This window comes from Giraffa tippelskirchi, chromosome 8 (genome assembly GCF_054371585.1).
Source record: "Giraffa tippelskirchi isolate mGirTip1 chromosome 8, T2T-mGirTip1v1.2.pri, whole genome shotgun sequence".
Lineage (NCBI taxonomy): Eukaryota > Metazoa > Chordata > Mammalia > Artiodactyla > Giraffidae > Giraffa > Giraffa tippelskirchi.
This window is the reverse complement of record NC_137282.1, coordinates 138,966,857-138,985,607: the sequence shown is the minus strand read 5'-3', so window position 1 is coordinate 138,985,607 and position 18,751 is coordinate 138,966,857. Positions and strand designations below refer to the sequence as shown.

Sequence of the window (18,751 nt, the reverse complement as noted above, 5' to 3'; positions counted from 1 at the left end):
TTCTTCAGTACACTATTAAAAATAATAGTATTTTTAAGTATAGTATAATGATTAATAATATTTGTTCTTTCACATAATCTGAACCCTGAGCAAACTTTTAAGACAAAGGGTAAAATGACTTATTGGCAAAGTAAGATTTGGCCATGGACATCAGTTTGGAAAACAATAGTATTTTAAAAACTCAATCAAGCCAATTCTTACTTGACCATTAAAACTTTAAAAAAGCAAGGTCTTGCTACATATATACTGAGCATGTGTTTTGTTCAAGGTGCAGTGCTAGGTAGGAGTAAAGGGGGTATAAAAGGACACCAAAGATTGTCCCTGTGTCTAGGAAGATGACAGTCATATCAATAATAGTAGTCACAGCAACAATACACCCAGAAAACACCGTAGTAGCACTTCACAAGTTATATTGCATCTAATAAGCATTATCTATAATCTGTACATGTTCATTAACATTATACTAATATTGTATATAATGAATGTTATCATACTGTATTACAAGGATCAAGTGAATATTAAGAGATAAAATATTTTCAGAGGCGGAGAAGGTGGTACTCATGGAAAGGTAACCAAACAGTCAATCAAATTTTGCCATGAAGAAATTAAAAAACAGTCAGGTTTGATGACCAAACCTCATGACACTTGTTTGGTGATTGGCCAAAGCAATGTATTTGATTCTGCTTTATATTCATAGAATAAAGAGTAGTCAATAAATCAATACCAGGAAGAAATAAAAATGATTAATATTACTATAGAGAAGGAGGAAAAGTTTATAGATAAATACATATAATAGTCTAACTAATATCAGTGAAATGTCCCTTAGTAAAGATACTATTTTTTTCTCTAGAAAAAAAGAGAAATATTAATCTTTCAGATTAGGAAGCTCATATTTATAAAAACAACCCCCAAATTACCAACAATAGAAAACAGGAAAACATTTTAGGATAGTATAGAGTGAAAAAATATAATCCTGAGAATACTTTTCCCTTAAGTTTTTTCGTAGATACATTTTTTTTTCCTTAGGATCTTTAGTTGTAAAAAATATAAATAATAATGTTCAATATTTGTTTGTGGGATTTTTTTCCCTAAAAGCTTCTATCTCAAAGGTTTTCCTTTTTCTGTCTTAAGGAGAAGAAGGAATAAGGCTAAGGGTTCTTCAATGATGGTTTAGTTATGTGATTTACTCCCACAGGGTTAATGGAAATTGGTAGGGTCCCTGCCCCTGTTTATTTCACAGACAGGCACACTTAGCCTATGGAAAGCTCCGTTGTCACCTTGCAGATCTTAGTTAATGCTCTGATTTGAAGCTTCAACGTGCACAAATATTAACCATACATCAAAAGTAGACTTGCATTTATATAAGTGTGTTTAAGTTTTATTTATGCTACTATGAGACATGAATGTTGCAATTCATTCTTTTCATTCATTCCCTGAGTCTTTAACAACTTTTTTCATTTCCCAAACCTGAAAAGCCCTGTTCGAGACCTTGAAAGAGTCTAATTTAATACAAAAATATGATAATGTGGTAAAATACTAGATCAGCTAATGATTTGTGAATGATCCAGTCATGATTTTCCCCTTTGTCTGTTTCAAAGCAGTGGCAGGTCTTAAGTCAAGACTTTTATATTCATGTGGTAGAAAACATCATTTTTCCTCCATTCAAAATAGAAAGATGACAAAACTAGATAAAAAAGGTCTCTATACTGACTAGTCTGGGTAGTGCTAATTACTGGAGGGTCATACTTTTGGATAAAGCTGCAAGGTATGGGCAAAATTTTAAAAGTGCTTACCACAGGAGTTGATCACCCTAACCAATTAGGAAAGAAAATGTGTGCTTATATGACAGAAGAAAAGGCACAAAGGTTTTTTTAAAAAGAGACATTGTAGGGACGTCCCTGGAGGTCCAGTGGTTAAGACCTTGTCTTCCAATGCAAGGGGGGCAGGTTCAATTCCTGGTGAGGGAGCTGGGATCCCACATGCCTCGTGACCAAAAAACCAAGTATAAAACAGGAGCAATATTGTAACAAATTCAGTAAACACTTTAAACATGGTCCGCATTAAAAAAATCTTCAAAAAAAAAAGGACATTGTAATGCCATGTAGGATGATGACTTTTGCTAAGAAAATGACAGAAGGGAGATAATTCAAGAAATTTCAAATGTGAGGTAAAAAGTCTTAAAGCTTGACCCAGCAAAGAATGGCTACAGCATCTGACCAGAGAACAAACTCATGTGACCTTAGGACTCAGAAGTATTTTGCAACTAACACAAACACCTTTCATAACTTCATCCTTGTAGAGCAAGTCGAGTTATATAAATTGATGTGTCTTCATATTGCAATATCCACACAGAAATCGATATTTAAATAAAAAATTAAGAGACTATTATAGATACACACACACACACACACACACACACACACATATATATATGTACAATATATTTTCTCCTCTACTGTTTGTGCAATAGAAGGAGGAGGAAACAGGAGAATGGCAGCATGCCTCTTAAATTTTGTGCTAAAACCTGATTCTTGGGGATCTGGGTCATTTTATGCAAAGCTCTCACTGTGCAGTAGTTTTAAAAACAGTTTGGGTGGAACAGCTGCTATTTACATTTGCACTGACAGCCAGATCCTTTCTTCCCTTAGCTCTGTTTACTGCTTTCTCCTGCTTGCGAGGTAACATTGTAACTGGATGTACAGAGATGCTACATCAAAAGAAGTGGCAAGTGAAGACACTCTGATGTGTAGTTAAAACGTGTAGACTGTGCCACAAAGCTTTGGGTGTGAAAACCCAAGAATGAATGACTAAATGGGTCCGTGAATTAAAAGACACATGATGGTCAGGAACAATGACAAATCTATAGCTCAATCCCTGTACCACAGGCATCATAGAGTCAACAGGTTTAAGAAAAATGAAATATGGGGAGCAGAAAAGCATGTGAATAAGACATTAGGGGATTCAACTGATTTGTAACAATAAAGATCTACAAGCTTCTCTGTCTCTGTTGGGGGATGAAGTATCCATGTGAACAAGCAGGTGCAGTAACCTGGGGTGACAGAGAGATCCCTGAAGGGCTATATCCCATACAGCAAACAGGGTTGCTGTTGCCTCATTTCTGTGCACGACAAGGTAGGCGGCCCCATGGTGGCTGTTTTCCAAAGTGGATTTAATCTCTTCCTTTATTTCAATGCACTGTGCCACCTGACAAACCAGTACCAGCCCACCCCCACTTTTTTACACCAATGAAGCAACACAGTAAGTTTGGCAAATACGTCCATTGTTATTTCATGCCATTGCAAGAATTACTATTTTAGAAGTAGGTTACATGAGGATAGTAAGAGAGTTTAGAGTGTTCTAACTGCAAGGCTTTAGGCTGTCTAGGCCAAGGAGTGCCATCCTCTCCTTCCAAAAAAGGGGAAATCACTAAGGGTTTTCGATTTTTCAGCAGGAACAGCAGCAGTTGATGACCCATATTGAGGATCTCTCTCCAAAAGTTTGTACAAGCAAAGTTACAGAATACGGGAAGAACATAAAGAGAGAACTTGCTCCCTGGTTTTAGGGCATTCGTTTTTCACACTGAAAAGCAAAAAGGAAAAAAAAAACAAACTGAAGGGTAAATATTAGGAAAAATGTAAATGGCAATTACTGATGCAATCCAGAAATGGACGGTTAATGGAAAAATGTTTTCTGAAGAGAGTGAATTGCTCATTTTCCTGACATTCTGGGTTTCCCTATGATTTTACTTGAAGTAGATCTAAATGCATCTTTCAAAGATTTTTAAAAATTGGAGTATAATTGCTTTACAATGTTGTGTCCATTTCTCCTGTACAACAAAGATGAAATCAGCCATATGTATACATATATTCTTTTCCTTTGCATCTAAATGTATTTTTAAAATAGAAATGAACACATCTGATTTCAACCTTTTATCCAGTCATTAAGGATTTTTTTCTTCCTTTAAAATTACTGTATTTTAGCGGTAAATATATTTTAGGCAACTATCAATAAATATCTAAAACTAGTTTGTACTAAAGATACTTCTACATTGTTATTCACTGGATAATTCTCACCAAACGTCACTAACTGCATTGCCTTAGAAACTATTTAGGTTTAACTGCTTACTGTAATACTCAATAGTATTCAATAAAAGCAATAATTCATATGTGTTAAATTCTAGTCACATATCTGTGATTTCAATTTTAATTACATGTATGGAAAATAATACATTTAAATCTATCTCTGGGATTATTCCAAGAAGTACCTATTGGAAAGCATATTTGAGAATATTTTCAAATCTGGATAAGATATTATATTAAATAAGTTATCTTATAACATCAAACTGCAGTAAATCCTAAAGCTGAAGGACAGGTTTAATTTATCTGTTAAAGGCATCCAGAACGATTCTAAAAGCAGTGCATTCTGTAACACTCTATATCATACAACCTGGGTTATAGATAAGGGTCTTATAAGGTGGTAGTTTCTCTATTTAATGATGATTTTGTTTCAGTACCAATACTTTGTTTTCAAAGTGATAGTTTTATTCCCCATTCCATGCCCTGTACTTAGTACAATATCTGATTCATAACAGGTACCTAGCAAACATTTGTTAAATGGAAAAGCTTTCAAATATTTTATTGGTTAATTGTAACAACACTCTTGAGAGGTACCCCTTCCAAAGAATATAAGTGAAAAACTAGAGTAAAAGAGAATTTCTAGAAAGAATGAAATTAAAAAAAAACAACACTGAGTATATCATTGTATCAGTGAAGCCATTTAATAAAATAGGTAAGTTTAAAGGTAGTGTTTTTCAACCCTTGCTATTCCCACAACCGGGGAGTCCATTTAATATGTGTATATACAAGTACACACACACACACATACACACATCAGGGTTTCATCCTACATCATTTAATCTCTGGAGCCAGGGTATCTGCATTTTTTGAAAGCTCCCGACCTCCTCTCAAGCCAGGTTTGAGAACTACTATCCTAAGGTGAAAGGACAGCATTATGTGGGGAGGAACACTACACCTTCCCCCAAACCAGGATTCTGTGGCTTATGCAAAAGAAAGCAGTCACTACAGAGTTAATATTAAACTGTAAAGACCTCTGTCTATCTGGGTTCTCTGCATTCTGCCTTATTGGCTTTAATATAGTACACACTCTAGAAACAAAAATGGCTATGTGGTGGTAACGGGGAGATAGCATTCTTGGGGGAAAAAGTCATCAGTCTATTAAAAAGTACATTTGTGTAAGGAGATTTAATGTAAGACAAAACTTGCTTATCATAACAGTAGGGGAAAATGAATCATCAATAAAAGATGTTGGGACAACTGGCTGGCCATCTGGGCCAAAAAAGCAAATAAAATTATATCTATATCATACATCCAACAACAAAAAACGTCCAGATGGATCAAAGATTTAAAGTATAGATCCACAAAGTAATTAGAAGATAATGTAGGAGAAATATTTTATAATCTTGGAATAAAAAATAGGACTTTCAAAGTATTATAATAAAAACTAAAAGCTATGGAATAAAATATATGAGAAATATGATTATATCAATATAAAAAAGTTCTGCATTATATAGACCTGAACAAATAAGCAAGCAAACAAAAAAGTCATAATAGCATACAGACAAAACAGAGATGGGGTGGAGAGGCTTTGCAACTTATATCAGAGGCATACAACCTATTTTCCTTATATATAATGAGCATGTACAAATGAATGAGAGAAATGTCAAAAATTATGCCACCAGTAAAAAGTGAATAGACAAAAAAGCTCATAAAATTCTCCTAAGAATATACTCAATCTCTTTCATAAAAGATGGAGTTTATTTTTTTCAATCAAATTAGCAAAGATCAAAAAATTGATAGTACCTGGTGTGGACTAGTGTATAGAGGGAAATACTAGCATATTGATACTTCTTACCTCCATCACTGATAAAACTGTAAATTTAAAACTACTGTAAAGAGCAATCTTCCAATAATCTCCCAAAATTACAAATGCAAATATCTTTGATCCTGTAACTCATTCTTATGAATTCAATGAATACATATACTTGCATATCTGTAGAATTATATAAATGTGAGCTTGCTCATTGTAGCACTATTTGTAAGAGCCAAAGATTAAAAATTCCTATATGATATCTAGTGGAGTACTGGTTAAATACTTTATGATGCATTTAAACAATGGAATACTGTGAATGTTTAAAAGAATGAACAACTTGCAAAAACGGAAATAAAAAGAACACTAAGATAAGGTGTGAAAAAATGTGTAGTACAATATGTACAGATTGCTATAATTTTTTTATTAAAAAAAATTTATTTTTAATTGAAGGATAATTGCTCTACAGAATTCTGTTGTTTCCTGTCAAACATCAACATGAATCAGCCATAGGTGTACATATGTCCCCTCCTTTTGGAACCTCCCTCCTATCTCCCTCCCCATCCCACACCTCTAGGTTGATACAGAGCCCTGTTTGAGTTCCCTGAGACATAGAGCAAAATCCCATTGGCTTAGATTGCTATAATTTGTAAAATGAAAACCAAAACTATGCACACACACAATACACACACAAATACACATACACACACACACACACACACAGACATATCTCCTTGCAAGAAAACAGAGAAACCATTTCTTTCTTCCAGGAGGGAACTAAATGAAGGATAAAGTGAAAAGAAGCTACTTCACTCTTTTTGTAACTTTTGGGTTTTTATCATCTACATAAATTATCTATTTAAAATTATATTGATTAAAAACAAAACTACTCTCTGACCTAGATCTTAGAAAGTTTTTATTCAAAACTCAAATATTTGTTGTAAATTAAAACCTAAGCAATTTCAAAACTTCCATTACTATTCAATGGGCATTAGACATCACTAGTAATTATACAGTTTGCAATTTTATTAGAATACCTACAAATTTTGTTAAATGTAAACAATGGAAATAAGCAGAAAGAGGAGTGTTTGAAAAGCATGTTAGTTGGCATAAACTTTGAGAGAGAGGATAATAGAAAATAGAAAAAGAAAAACCTAGGAAAGTAATTCAGGGACATACTTTCAAGGGAGCATCACGATTCATGAGAGTGAGTACTAAGCTGGACCTACGGGGTAGGGCAGGACTGAGCCAAACAGGCTTAGATAAACTTGACTTTTTGTGCCAGAATAGGAATAGGACTCTAAGGACCCCATAAGCACACAGTCAGACACACAGGCATGCGTGTAATAATAGCCTATTCCTCTACCCCTACATGTAAACACCTTTCTCCCTAAAAATGAAAGAACCATAAGATGCAGGTCAGAGGAGTACTGTTAGGAAGTAAGGATACAATTTAAGAAGATTCCTCTGAGACTGTGTCTATTGATGCATAATATTATAAGACGCTGAGACCAATCTGACAATTCTGATAAATATTAGCTCTCAAATATTAGACAGTGATATTGGATTGTTATCTAGCAATAGTCAAAGCAGAGCCTCTCAGATAGAAACTATTCCATGACTTAGAATAAGAAATTTACAGATAGGACAATACTTATTAGTCTGAAAAAGAGCCATTTTCCAAGAAAGACCTTAAAATGACCAACATAGACTGCACTACCATTTCCTTATTGAGTCCAATTCCACTGGCACCTCTGAAGTGCAAAAATGTGCCCGAGAAGACATTGTCAATGCCAGGGCGTGTGCAAAAGGGGACAGCAGGGTCTCCTAGTGACTGGGTTTTTCTAGCTGATCATATGACCAAAATGAGCACCAGTGAGAACTATTACAATATAACAAGGAGTCAATTTATGGCCTTTCTTTAATATCATATACAGTTTTAGAAGAAAGCTAGACCTTGTTATCCCAGAGCAGGGACTAAAATGGAAATATATCTGGAATGGGTGGTGGAGATGTTATATCAGGATGATGGTCCTTTCAGACCGACAAACATGCCATGAGTCCCTGGAGGTCACCCTTAAGCTCCACATGCCCAGAGAAATCCACTGTGGTACTTGAGTGAATATCATGGTAATATCAGCTTTGTCCTAAAATCCCTGAGAAGAGCAAATTATGCTGAGCATACGCTGTGAGTGTATTATTACTGATACTAAAAGATTTTGGTGTTTTGAAGCCTCAAGTAGTGAACAATACCTCTTCCTAAATTAAATAGCCATGGACTAATTACAGCAAAAAAATAGATCTGCTCCCTATTATCTCTTTTAAAAGGAAAAGAGTTCATTGTCAAGTTGACGGTTCTTTTCCCTGTTTTCTTGGAAATGCAATCGTATAGACTTAGGATTAGAAACAAACGGGAAATAGCACCAAGTGATAGCACTTCTTTCTCCTATCTTTGGTTGGTTTGGCTGAGGTGGAAAGAAAATATTTTGTAAGATAGTCTAACTAACTAGATTGGCATCCCCTTAAAAGGACAAAAGATACTTTTGACAATTATTCCAGAAAAATGGAAAGAACCAAGATTTAATGTCATCCTAATTTTGAGGGATTAAGTGGCAGCAGATGGTACATCAGGATGTTAAAAAAAAAAAAAACTTGTACAAGAAAGCTCAACAAATGTGCTCAGGATTCCTACCAGCATGGGATGTCCAATCCATAGTGAAAAAAGGGCAACTTCTTTCTATTCCTTGGTTATACTGTTATAACCTGTTACACTATTATAACTGTTATAAATGTTACACTGTTATAACCATAACTATAAATATACAGCTGAATTCAGAAGGAGTTCAGCAATGCAACTGTTCAGAATCCATACCACCAACATAAATCTGAGTGGAAAACACATGATAATGTTGCAAACCAGACCTGGATTCTCCTCCTTGCTATTCTCATGATCCTGTGCAAAATGATGAATCTCACTGTACCTTCCTTAGTTTTCTCATTTGAGAAGAATAATCGCTAAATTTAACTGACACCAACTTTGTGCTGGGAACCTTGTGAACCATGCTACAAACATTCTGATTTCACTCCCATGACAATCTTATGAGGAGAGTACTGTTATTGGTGATGGACAGGGAAGCCTGGCATGCTGCAGTCCATGGGGTCGCAAAGAGTCAGACACGACTGAGTGACTGAACTGAACTGAACTGTTATTAACACTCCTTAATGCTGATGCTCAGAGAGGCTGTGTCTTTGCTTATAGGACACAGCTAGCAACTGGTAAGTGGTAGAAGTGGGTTCATACAAGGTTATTTGACTCCAGAAGCACACTGTTAACCAGAGGTACTATGACTTAGTGCCTTGGACTACTCAATCTTCCATTTCCCGCCAGGGTTAAAGTTTTATGATTCTGAGTAAACTCTGCTATGAAGTAATACTGTTGTTTAGGGAGAGAAAAATGAGAGGACAGGTACTAATTTTTAACAACTGCCTCTGTGCCCCATGGTGTCAAGTGTTTAATCTAGCAAATGGATTTAATGCTACAAAAGACACACAAGGCAGATGTTATGGAAGAAAGAGGTGCCGGACCATCCAAGGTCTGTCCTTTCTTTTACATTATAGAGTTGTTGCTAAGAAGGTTCGAGACACGACATTTTCTAGCATATCTCACACCCACCTCTGGAATTAGGTGTGCTCATGGGACTAGTTGTCGTGGAACGTAGACAGCAGCAATGTAGGCTACTTCCTGGCCAAGTGGGTAGGAAGCTGTGTCCTTTTACCATCCTATCTTTCTTTATTGTGAGCTGAATGCACAGGGCTCTGAGGACCTAGAGGAGGGCATAGCTAGAGGCAGAAGGACTCTGGCCCCTGCATGAGATTATGAGAGGAAGGACGGGTCCTGAGGAGGAACACTCATGTCATCTGCGAAGAGTGAGAAATAAGCTTCTCCTGTGTTAAACCCCTGAAAATTTGGAAATTAACTGTTATAACAGATGGCATTACCCTAACCATTACAGATAGTATGACCTTTATCTACGTATTAGGAAAATGAAGCTTAGTCAGGTTAAGCAACTGACCCAAAGTCAGACAAAATGTCAAAAGTGACATTACTAGGGGTGGCGATGGGGGTGTACAGTAATAGGGTCTGGAAGCCTACTGATTTCTTTTTAACTAAAGAAGGAAGCAATAGCAACAAAGGTTTTAGATTTGAAAGAGTGAATAGAAATCATACACATATTTGTAAATGGTCCCCTTTCTTTTACTGATGGATATTTATACCCTTCCCTCCCCCTATATTGTTTTTTAAAATATATATGTTGTTGTTCAGTAGCTTAGTTGTGTCCAATTCTTTGTGACCCCATGGACTGCAGCATGCCAGGCTTCCATGTCCTTCACTATCTCCTGGAGTTTTCTCAAACTCATGTCCATTGAGTCGGTGATGCCATCCAACCATCTCATCCTCAGTTGTCCCCTTCTCCTCCTACCTTTAATCTTTCCCAGCATCAAGGTCTTTTCTAATGAGTAGAATTTGACCTCTAGCCATGACAAACTGAAAAGGGCTTCCCAAGTGGCACTAGCGGTAAAGAACCTGCCTGCCAATGCAGGAGATATAAGAGACACAGGGTTCGATCCCTGGGTCAGGAAGATCCCCAGAAGAGGGCATGGCAACCCACTCCAGTATTCTTGCCTGGAGAATTCCATGGACAGAAGAGCCTGGTGGGCTACAGTCCATAGGGTCGCACAGAGTTGGACTGCAGCAACTTAGCATGCACGCATACATGACAAATCGAAAGCCAAGGCATTTATATTTGAGGACTTAAACTGTGCTTCAAACTTCTGGTGTTGCCTGAGAATGCTATGTGAGCTTTTGCAAGTTCAGCAAAACTGTCCCAGAAAAGCACCCCACTCAAGTAAACAAAATTTCCCTTCAGCAACGCTCTGTAACTGACCATCTTGGAAAATCTCAAGTGAGGTGGAAGCGATGGGCAAGAATGACTATAACTGACTCCTCATATTTGTTTTAACACCACCAACACTGCAAAGATTGTTCTGGAGTAAAATATAGGGGAGGCAGTTAATTGGTGATTCATAAATAATAAATATATAGCAAGGATATTAGAACTAGGACAATAATATTGGCCAAATTCTTTGAATGCTTTCCAGAGATAGAATTTTTCCTACTCTAAGAGAGTCTGGGATTATCCCAAGATCTCAGGAAGATCAGTAAATTGGATTAAGCAATTCTAATCTGAATTTTCCAGAGAATGACAACTCTCTGGTATTACAGATACCAGAGTGGACCAAGGAGTAGTCATAGAATGTGATTAACAAGGGGAAATAAAAAGAACTTCAGGCTTACAATAAAGTGGATAAAAGAAGCTGTACCAACCATTAGTTATATATTTAAACCCCATTGAATGAAGGCATATGGGTAACAAGGAAACAGTTACATTCAGGGGATTAGTATTACACTCAGAGGATTCTGAATTCCAATACTTATATTTTATTGTAGATCAAATATATCTGTACATGTGGACCAAAAAATAAATCCCCATTCTAAAGATGTACCTTACTAAAATGTCCCCTTTCAAACAGCTTTAAAAGGTGGAAAAAGTCAGCCATTTTTGAGTTCATCCCATTGGTTACTAGGTGCAATGATATTTGTAACAAATGTTGTTAACAATTTAAATATTATAAATTTGCATGAAACAGCCCTCTCATATATTCTTAAAACAGTCCCTAAAATAATGACTCTAATACGGATTTGACAACGATGTTAGGATGTCACTATTAGTAGAGTGATTCCATTTAAAAGAAATATAAAGGGAATGATTATAAAAATAATTAAAAACTAAATGATTGAAAACCCAAAGCAAACATGGAAATCTAGGAATATCATGATGAAACCACTACTAGATTAGGGACAAGTTAGTTGTTGGTTACTTTTTTTTAATAAATAAACTTTCATTTGCTAATTTCAGTCCTCATCATAAGGTACCTTACTGTTCATTGATTGTATCTTGACAATGGTTAAGTCATGTCTGCATGGAGAGTCTAGTTGGGTCCCCATATACCACTCTTTCTTTGGGATTTTTATCAAAATAGCAACAATGGAAAGGTTGAATTCAAATCATTCCCAGAAAGCATCAGAGACAAGTATTGAAAAGTCACAGAAGATAGACCTTCAGGAGATGTATTTTTAAGTGTGGTCAATGAGGAATAAAGCCAATCACATATTACTTATCTTGTTCTCAAGTGCTATACCAAAATGGGAAAGGGCTGAACCATTGCTAAATGCATTGGGCCATCAGGGAAGTTAAAAATTCTACAAATGATTGAAAAAAACTAGTATTCTTTCCTACAAAACCAGAGGTTTACAAGAAAGCTGATGAACTATTTTTGACAATTAGAAATCTCATTTTAGAATTTCTGGAGAAATGCATCAAAAATGTTGCTGGCTCCTGTAAAAATGTTTGCTTGAGGGGCAAAAATATTACCCAAAGACATGGTCAAAACAAGGTCCATGAATACCAACTAGTAAATATGGTAAAGTTTTAATATTTACTAGCTAAAATTATGCAAGCAAAACACGCTTGAAATAACTAAATCAAATTCACATTAGCACCAAAAGGACCAAGGTCACAAAATATTAGGTTCTCCTCTTATCTTAAGACAACTTGTAGTTTTTAAAACTGTCAGTCATGATGCGTGACTCAATGGTGAGTCTTGAAATAAATTTAGTGGGCTTGTGTTCAACATTTAAAAGTAGTGGGTCTACAATTAGCATTCTAAAATAATGTAAAAATATGGAATAGAATAAAAATACTATAGTACATATTAATGTATATAACATAGCACATAAATGAAACTTAAGATGTGCGTGTGTGTGTGCATTTGTGTGAGAGAGAGAGAACACACGTTTGAAGGTCATAATGTAATATGTGGGGAGTTGAGGGATACAAACAGTCCTTTTGCCCTTAAATCTCATTTTTTCAGTTCCATCAAAATGCCTGGTCTGGAATTCAACAATAAAATATTTCTTTCTCTACATCATGAATATCTGGGGGATTTCAAAAGCATCCAGTGAAAAGTAAGATGTATCTGTGGAACTCTGCTCAATGTTATGTGGCAGCCTGGATGGGAGGGGAGTTTGGGAAAGAATGGACATATGTATATGAATGGCTGAGTCCCTTTGCTGTTCACCCGAAACTATCACAACATTGATAATCGACTATACCCCAATATAAAATAAAAAAGTTTACAAGAGAAAAACATAAAGTAAGATGTATCTGGGAAGAATAAAATTTTAAGTTTCATCAGCCAAGGCTGACGTAACTCCTCTGTGAGCAGAGGTGAAATGAATAGAACACAAGTTAGGCATTTTTGTGATGGAGAGGTTTGCTGGAAGAGTAGATGCCAAAACCATGAGATTGGTCCTAGGATTTCACACATTTACCTGTATCGTTTCTGTTAGTATTGCTCAAGGATTCCCTCACGGGGTACCCAGTGTTTCGGGATACCACAAAAATCAAAAAGAAGAAATGTGAATATGTGCTTTTTGGGTTCTTAAGGTTTTACTGGCCAGTACATTCACAGACACCATGGATAAAGGTCTTTCTTAGGTCTTTGCTTTTCATACTAGCTACATGAAAAGTATCTCAAGGAACATTTAAATCAAGGATTCTTAAACCTAATTATACATCAGGGAGAGTTTTCAAAAATAAAGATATGTGTACCATACCCCAGAGACTACATTTCAAGTGGTTTGGGAATGGGGTCCGGGGATTTCTAATAAACATCCTCAGCTGATTTTACTGTGGAATTCGGTTTGAGAACCAATCAAGTTCTTCTGTTCACGTGATTCTTGAATTCACCATTATATTTTGAACATACTTTTGTTCTTTTGTTAGGTAGCTATAACTTTAATGATGTTTTTACTTAAATTAAGCAGGAATATGCTTCTCTTTTGAATCAACCCGTGAGTCATTTTTTCTACTTTGTTCTTCCTTTAGTACCTCCAACCCCTATTGGTGGATTATGAGTCAACTTCCTTATCATATGCCAGCTCTCAGTATCAGCACACACAGGCAAATAGTACAAGACGTACAATATCATAACAGTTGTTTTCGTTCAGTTGCTAAGTCACATCTGACTCTCTGTGACCCCATGGACTGCGCACGCCAGGCTTTCCTGTCCTTCAGTAGCTCCCAGAGTTTGCTTAAACTCACGCCCATTGAGTCGGTGATGTTTATTAAATGTTCATGGCCAATAATAATATTGTGGTTGTTATCATTACTACAACTAGGAAGTAAAGCAAAAGTACCTGTTAAAAGCACGATCACCAAAGCAATTTTGTCAAGACCAATGTCAAGACCAATGTCACAGAGTTGTTCAGTAAATAGTGTGTGTTGATAATCTGGAAAAGGGCAAGATGTTTGGTTTTGTGTTTCACTTACTTTTCACCTCCTACAGTGCCTTATAGACAAGTGAGAAATCAATGCAAGAAAACTGTCACAGGTGTGTGCAGGTAAGTCTTGGCAAAAAGGTTCCTTCATTCATTTTTAAAACAATAGCATTCTAGGTTATATAACAACTCTCCCTGACATTCAACAGCTCCTCTACAAAGTGTAAAAGATGTCCAATGATATCTTTTCTTAGAAGATTGAATGAGAATATGTAAAGTTTTGTTCTTACAGAAGAAACACAAAAGAAAAAATAAATCGAAAAAAAATAACTTCTGGGAGTATGTTTCTACCTCTGTGTCTACCCCACTGGTTAGCCTTTGTGGTCAGCTCACTTGTCATAAAGCCATGGAACTTCATTGTACCTTAAGAGATGTCTACAGGATTAATACAACGTGCTCTCAGACTCAGGACCATGCCTTGAGTCCTGTGAACTCCTTATAAAGGATTATTGGTTATCTTGTAGATCACGCTGCACTGAATAACAATTAGTTAAGCCAGATTGATCTGAACTTTAAAATAAACAATAATAAAAATAGTGCAGTTTTTTGTTGCTGTTATGTGGGGACTACTTGTCTAAGTATCAAAATCTTCCATTGCTATCGTCTTTCCTATCACTGCTAAGATTAGTAAATCAAATGATAGTTTATGAATCTACATCTAAGCATTCTATTAGTCTAACTGAATCATCACTATCACAGTGAGTTGGGAAGTTCTCCTGTAAATCAACTGTCTTTAACATATAGACAAAAATGAAATGGCATCATCAACAAACCTGAATTTCAAAGAACTGCTAACCTTCCACCATTAGTTCGCTGTGCTGAAAAGTCCTACCTTCAACTAAGGAAGTGAGGAGGGTAACGTTGGCTGCTTTCCGTCTTCCCGCCGGCAAGTTCAGACCCAGCCTATCCAGCTTCTCCCTCAGGCAGCGACCCCCGTTCTTGGATTTTGCTCTGTCCAAAAACAAACAAAAGCTAGGTTTTTCAGGTTGACATTTAGAGGAAAACGATGAGAAGACTTGACCATCTGAGGTATGCAACGTGGGACAGAAGACGTAAGGGCTGAGGGTTGAGGAGTGTGGTACCAGTACAGTTGGAAGGTCACCGTGCCAATGACTTCCCTGGTCGCCCAGTGGTTAAGACGTTGAGCTGCCAGTGCAGATAGATGGCAGGTTCAATCCCTGGTCAGGGAACTAAGATCTCACATGCCACACAGTGCGGCTAAAGGATAAAACAGCCCCCCCCCCAAACTACAGTATCAGAAAACTCCTTTGTCTTACCTTCTCAAAATGCCTCCCAAGAGTGAAGCATTGAGGCATTCGGGGGGTGAGAGGCGTCTCTTCACCTCGGCAATGGTCACCTTGTATTTGGAAGTGGAACTGAGAAGGGACAAACGACCAGGGACAGAGCAAAACAAGTCTGTGGGGTTGACCACACAGGTGCCACCTTTGGAGGGAAAAGTATATTATATATTAGTGACCATGAGCACAGATATTAATAACTATATAAAACATAGTTACTATCACGGTGCTACTTAGGATTTGGAAATACACAGTATGATTTTTCTTATACATTCACCACCTGGGTCATCTCAGAAAGCTGCTCTGAAGTGTTATTGAGTTCCAATAACACTCAAGCTTTGGTTTTCAAATATCATACAGAAAATGTTTGTGAGGGTATGATTTTCATTTTAGCCAAAGTTAGCATCCCTATGACGTGCTACCTGGCCCACCAATGTTCATTTTGCCATCATCCACACCAAGAAACACTTCAATTAGTTAAAAACCTCAAACTATACCAACTAGCCCACAAAGGGCAAGTGTTACATAGCCACGGCTCTGTGTATGTGTGTGTACACACATATACACAATGAATAGATATATTTTTATCCATGACTTATTATATACACAAAAGTTTTGAAAGCTCTGTTCTAAAATGATTGAGAACTGCCATCTCCCTTCCCTCATCTATCTGCCAAGTACAGGCACCAAAGTTATTTAGTCCCCAGGTACCATTAAAAATCAGGTGCCCATTGCCAGACACCCCCAACACATACGTGCATGTGTGCGTGCTAACTTGCTTCAGTCTTGTCCGACTCTTTGCGACACTATAGACTGTAGCTCGCTAGGCTCCTATGCCCCTGGGATTTTCCAGGAAAGAATACTAGAGTGGGTTGCCATTTTCTCTTCCAGGAGATCCTCCCGACCCAGGGATCAAAACCACGTCTCCTCTGGCCCCTGCATCACAGGTGGATTCTTTACCGCTGAGCCACCAGGGAAGCCCTGCACTGGGCGTGGTGCACACGAACCTGAGTTAACATTAGAACATAGTAACAGTAACATACAAAATGCTAGTGACCATTAATACCGTTGTGCTTGTTATTATTACTACTACTAGGGAACAAAGCAAAGATAACTACTGTTGGCAAAAGTCACCAAAGCAATATCCCCTGCTGGTGCTCCTGGAGCAGGAGCCTTCTGTCTCCAGGATCCAGAAAGCCCCTGGAGCTTTTCTGTTCTCCAGGAACAACAGAGAACATCCCCTAACTTCAGGCAGCTGAAGTAGACTTGAGGACCCAGAGCAATCCATCAATCATCAGTGGGGAAAGTTTCCTATTGTCAGACCTTCCTTTACTGTAAAAATCCTGAGCCAGTGTCCACACCACTGCATAGCCCCAGGATGCAAGGCTGCCTCCCCAGGCACCGAGGGCAGAGTTTTGGAGGTTCAGTGGCAAGTTCAAATTCAAAGGTTACTTTTCTGAGCATACACTGGATTTCTTGGGTTATGGGCAATTTTAAGACCCATCTCCAGAAAAGGGTCAAGTTCAATGAGGTTAATGAGAAAAAAAGAAAAGACGACAATTAAAGAAAAATGGGCAGGAGAGTGTTGTCCAATATTTTTACTCAAAGGGTGGTTCTCAACTGGCAGCACTGGCATCTCCTGAGAGCCTGTTAGAAATGCTGAATCTCAAGCCCAACCCTAGATCTTGAGTAGAGCCTGCATTTGAACGAGCCCCTCAGGTGGTTCACGTGCACTTTAAGTTTTGAGAAGCACAGGTCTAGGACTCACCACCTGCCTTCCCTTCTTTGACAAAGCAACTCAGATGGAATGTTATGTCCATTGTGTCTGTGGCATTCAGATTCAGGTATGTTTTCTAGGCACAGGGGTTAAGGAACCTGGGAGGAGGTTTAGAAAGGTAAAAGAGGCCCTGGACCTGGGTGCAGAGAACAGACTAACTTCGCCCCACTCTTAGGGGATTTCTACCCCTGTGCTGTCTGGAATTCTTCCTGCTTTCCTAGAGTTATCCAAGATTCCCCTGAAAGTGCTAGCACCCACCAAGGTCTTTCTCCTGAAGCATTCCAAGGCTGGAAATTACCCTGAATGCCTCCTACCCCAAAACACGAAAGATAATAAGAATATCCAAGCAGCCAGCTTGCTACAGGTTGGAAGATGGGCCATGTACACTTGGCTAAATTCCCGGTGCTAGAGTTTGGAAACCTGTCCTCAGTTTGAAATCTGAAAGGTAATAGTTTCAGTGATCACATTTGAAATCTTTTTCTTGGTAATTAAACTTGTAGCCAATATAGTGAAAAAACATACAAATGCCTGCCTCAGGAGCAGGGAACACAAATTCAACCGTGCTTCTTCACCTCATATTCTCAGGATTTTAAAACCAATAATAGTAATAATAATAATTTTCCCAGATGTCTAGAAGTAGATCCCTGGTGGCTCAGATGATAAAGATTCTGTCTGCAATGCAGGAGATCCTAATCTGAACCCTGGGTCAGGAAGACTCCCTAGAGAAGGAAATGGCTACCCACTCCAGTATTCTTGCCTGGAGAATTTCACGGATAGAGAAGCCTGGCAGGTCCCAGTCTATGGGGTTGCAGAGAGTCAGACACGAGTGAGTGACTTTGCACACAATGGTCTAGAAACTACCATTGTACTTTCACTGATGCTCTCACTTTGTACTTGTAGGTGCAAAATGTATTTTAAGGACTTCCCTGATGGCACAGTGGGTAAGAATCCATTTGCCAGTGCAGGGGACACAGGTTCAATCCCTGGTTCCTGGCCCAGGAAGATGCTGTGAAGCAACTAAGCCCATGAGCCACAACTACTGAAATCTGCGTGCCTAGAGCCTGTGCTCTGCAACAAGAAGCCACCACAATGAGAAGCCATGTCACCACAACGAAAGTAGTTCCTCGCTCAGTGCAACTAGAAAAAGCCCACATGCAACAACAAAGACCTGTGCCCTCCTCTAGGGGATCTTCCCAACCGGGGGATTGAACCCAGGTCTCCTGCATTGCAGGCAGAGTTTTTACCATCTGAGCCACCAGGGAAGCCCAAGAATACTGGAGTGGGTAGCCTATCCCTTCTCCAGGGAAACTTCCCGATCCAGGAGTCGAA

The 18,751-nt window shown here is 37.9% G+C and overlaps 1 protein-coding gene across 1 annotated transcript in view; it reads right to left on the bottom strand.

Moving 5' to 3' along the window:
* TFAP2D (transcription factor AP-2 delta) overlaps positions 1 to 18,751 on the bottom strand; it is a 62,081-nt gene that overhangs the window by 27,411 nt on the left and 15,919 nt on the right. Inside the window, exons 4-5 of the mRNA XM_081520829.1 lie at positions 15,625 to 15,790; positions 15,180 to 15,298 (exon numbers count right to left, since the gene is read on the bottom strand). Of these exons, the coding sequence (XP_081376955.1) occupies positions 15,180 to 15,298; positions 15,625 to 15,790 (285 nt within the window). The remainder of the gene's footprint in view (positions 1 to 15,179; positions 15,299 to 15,624; positions 15,791 to 18,751) is intronic.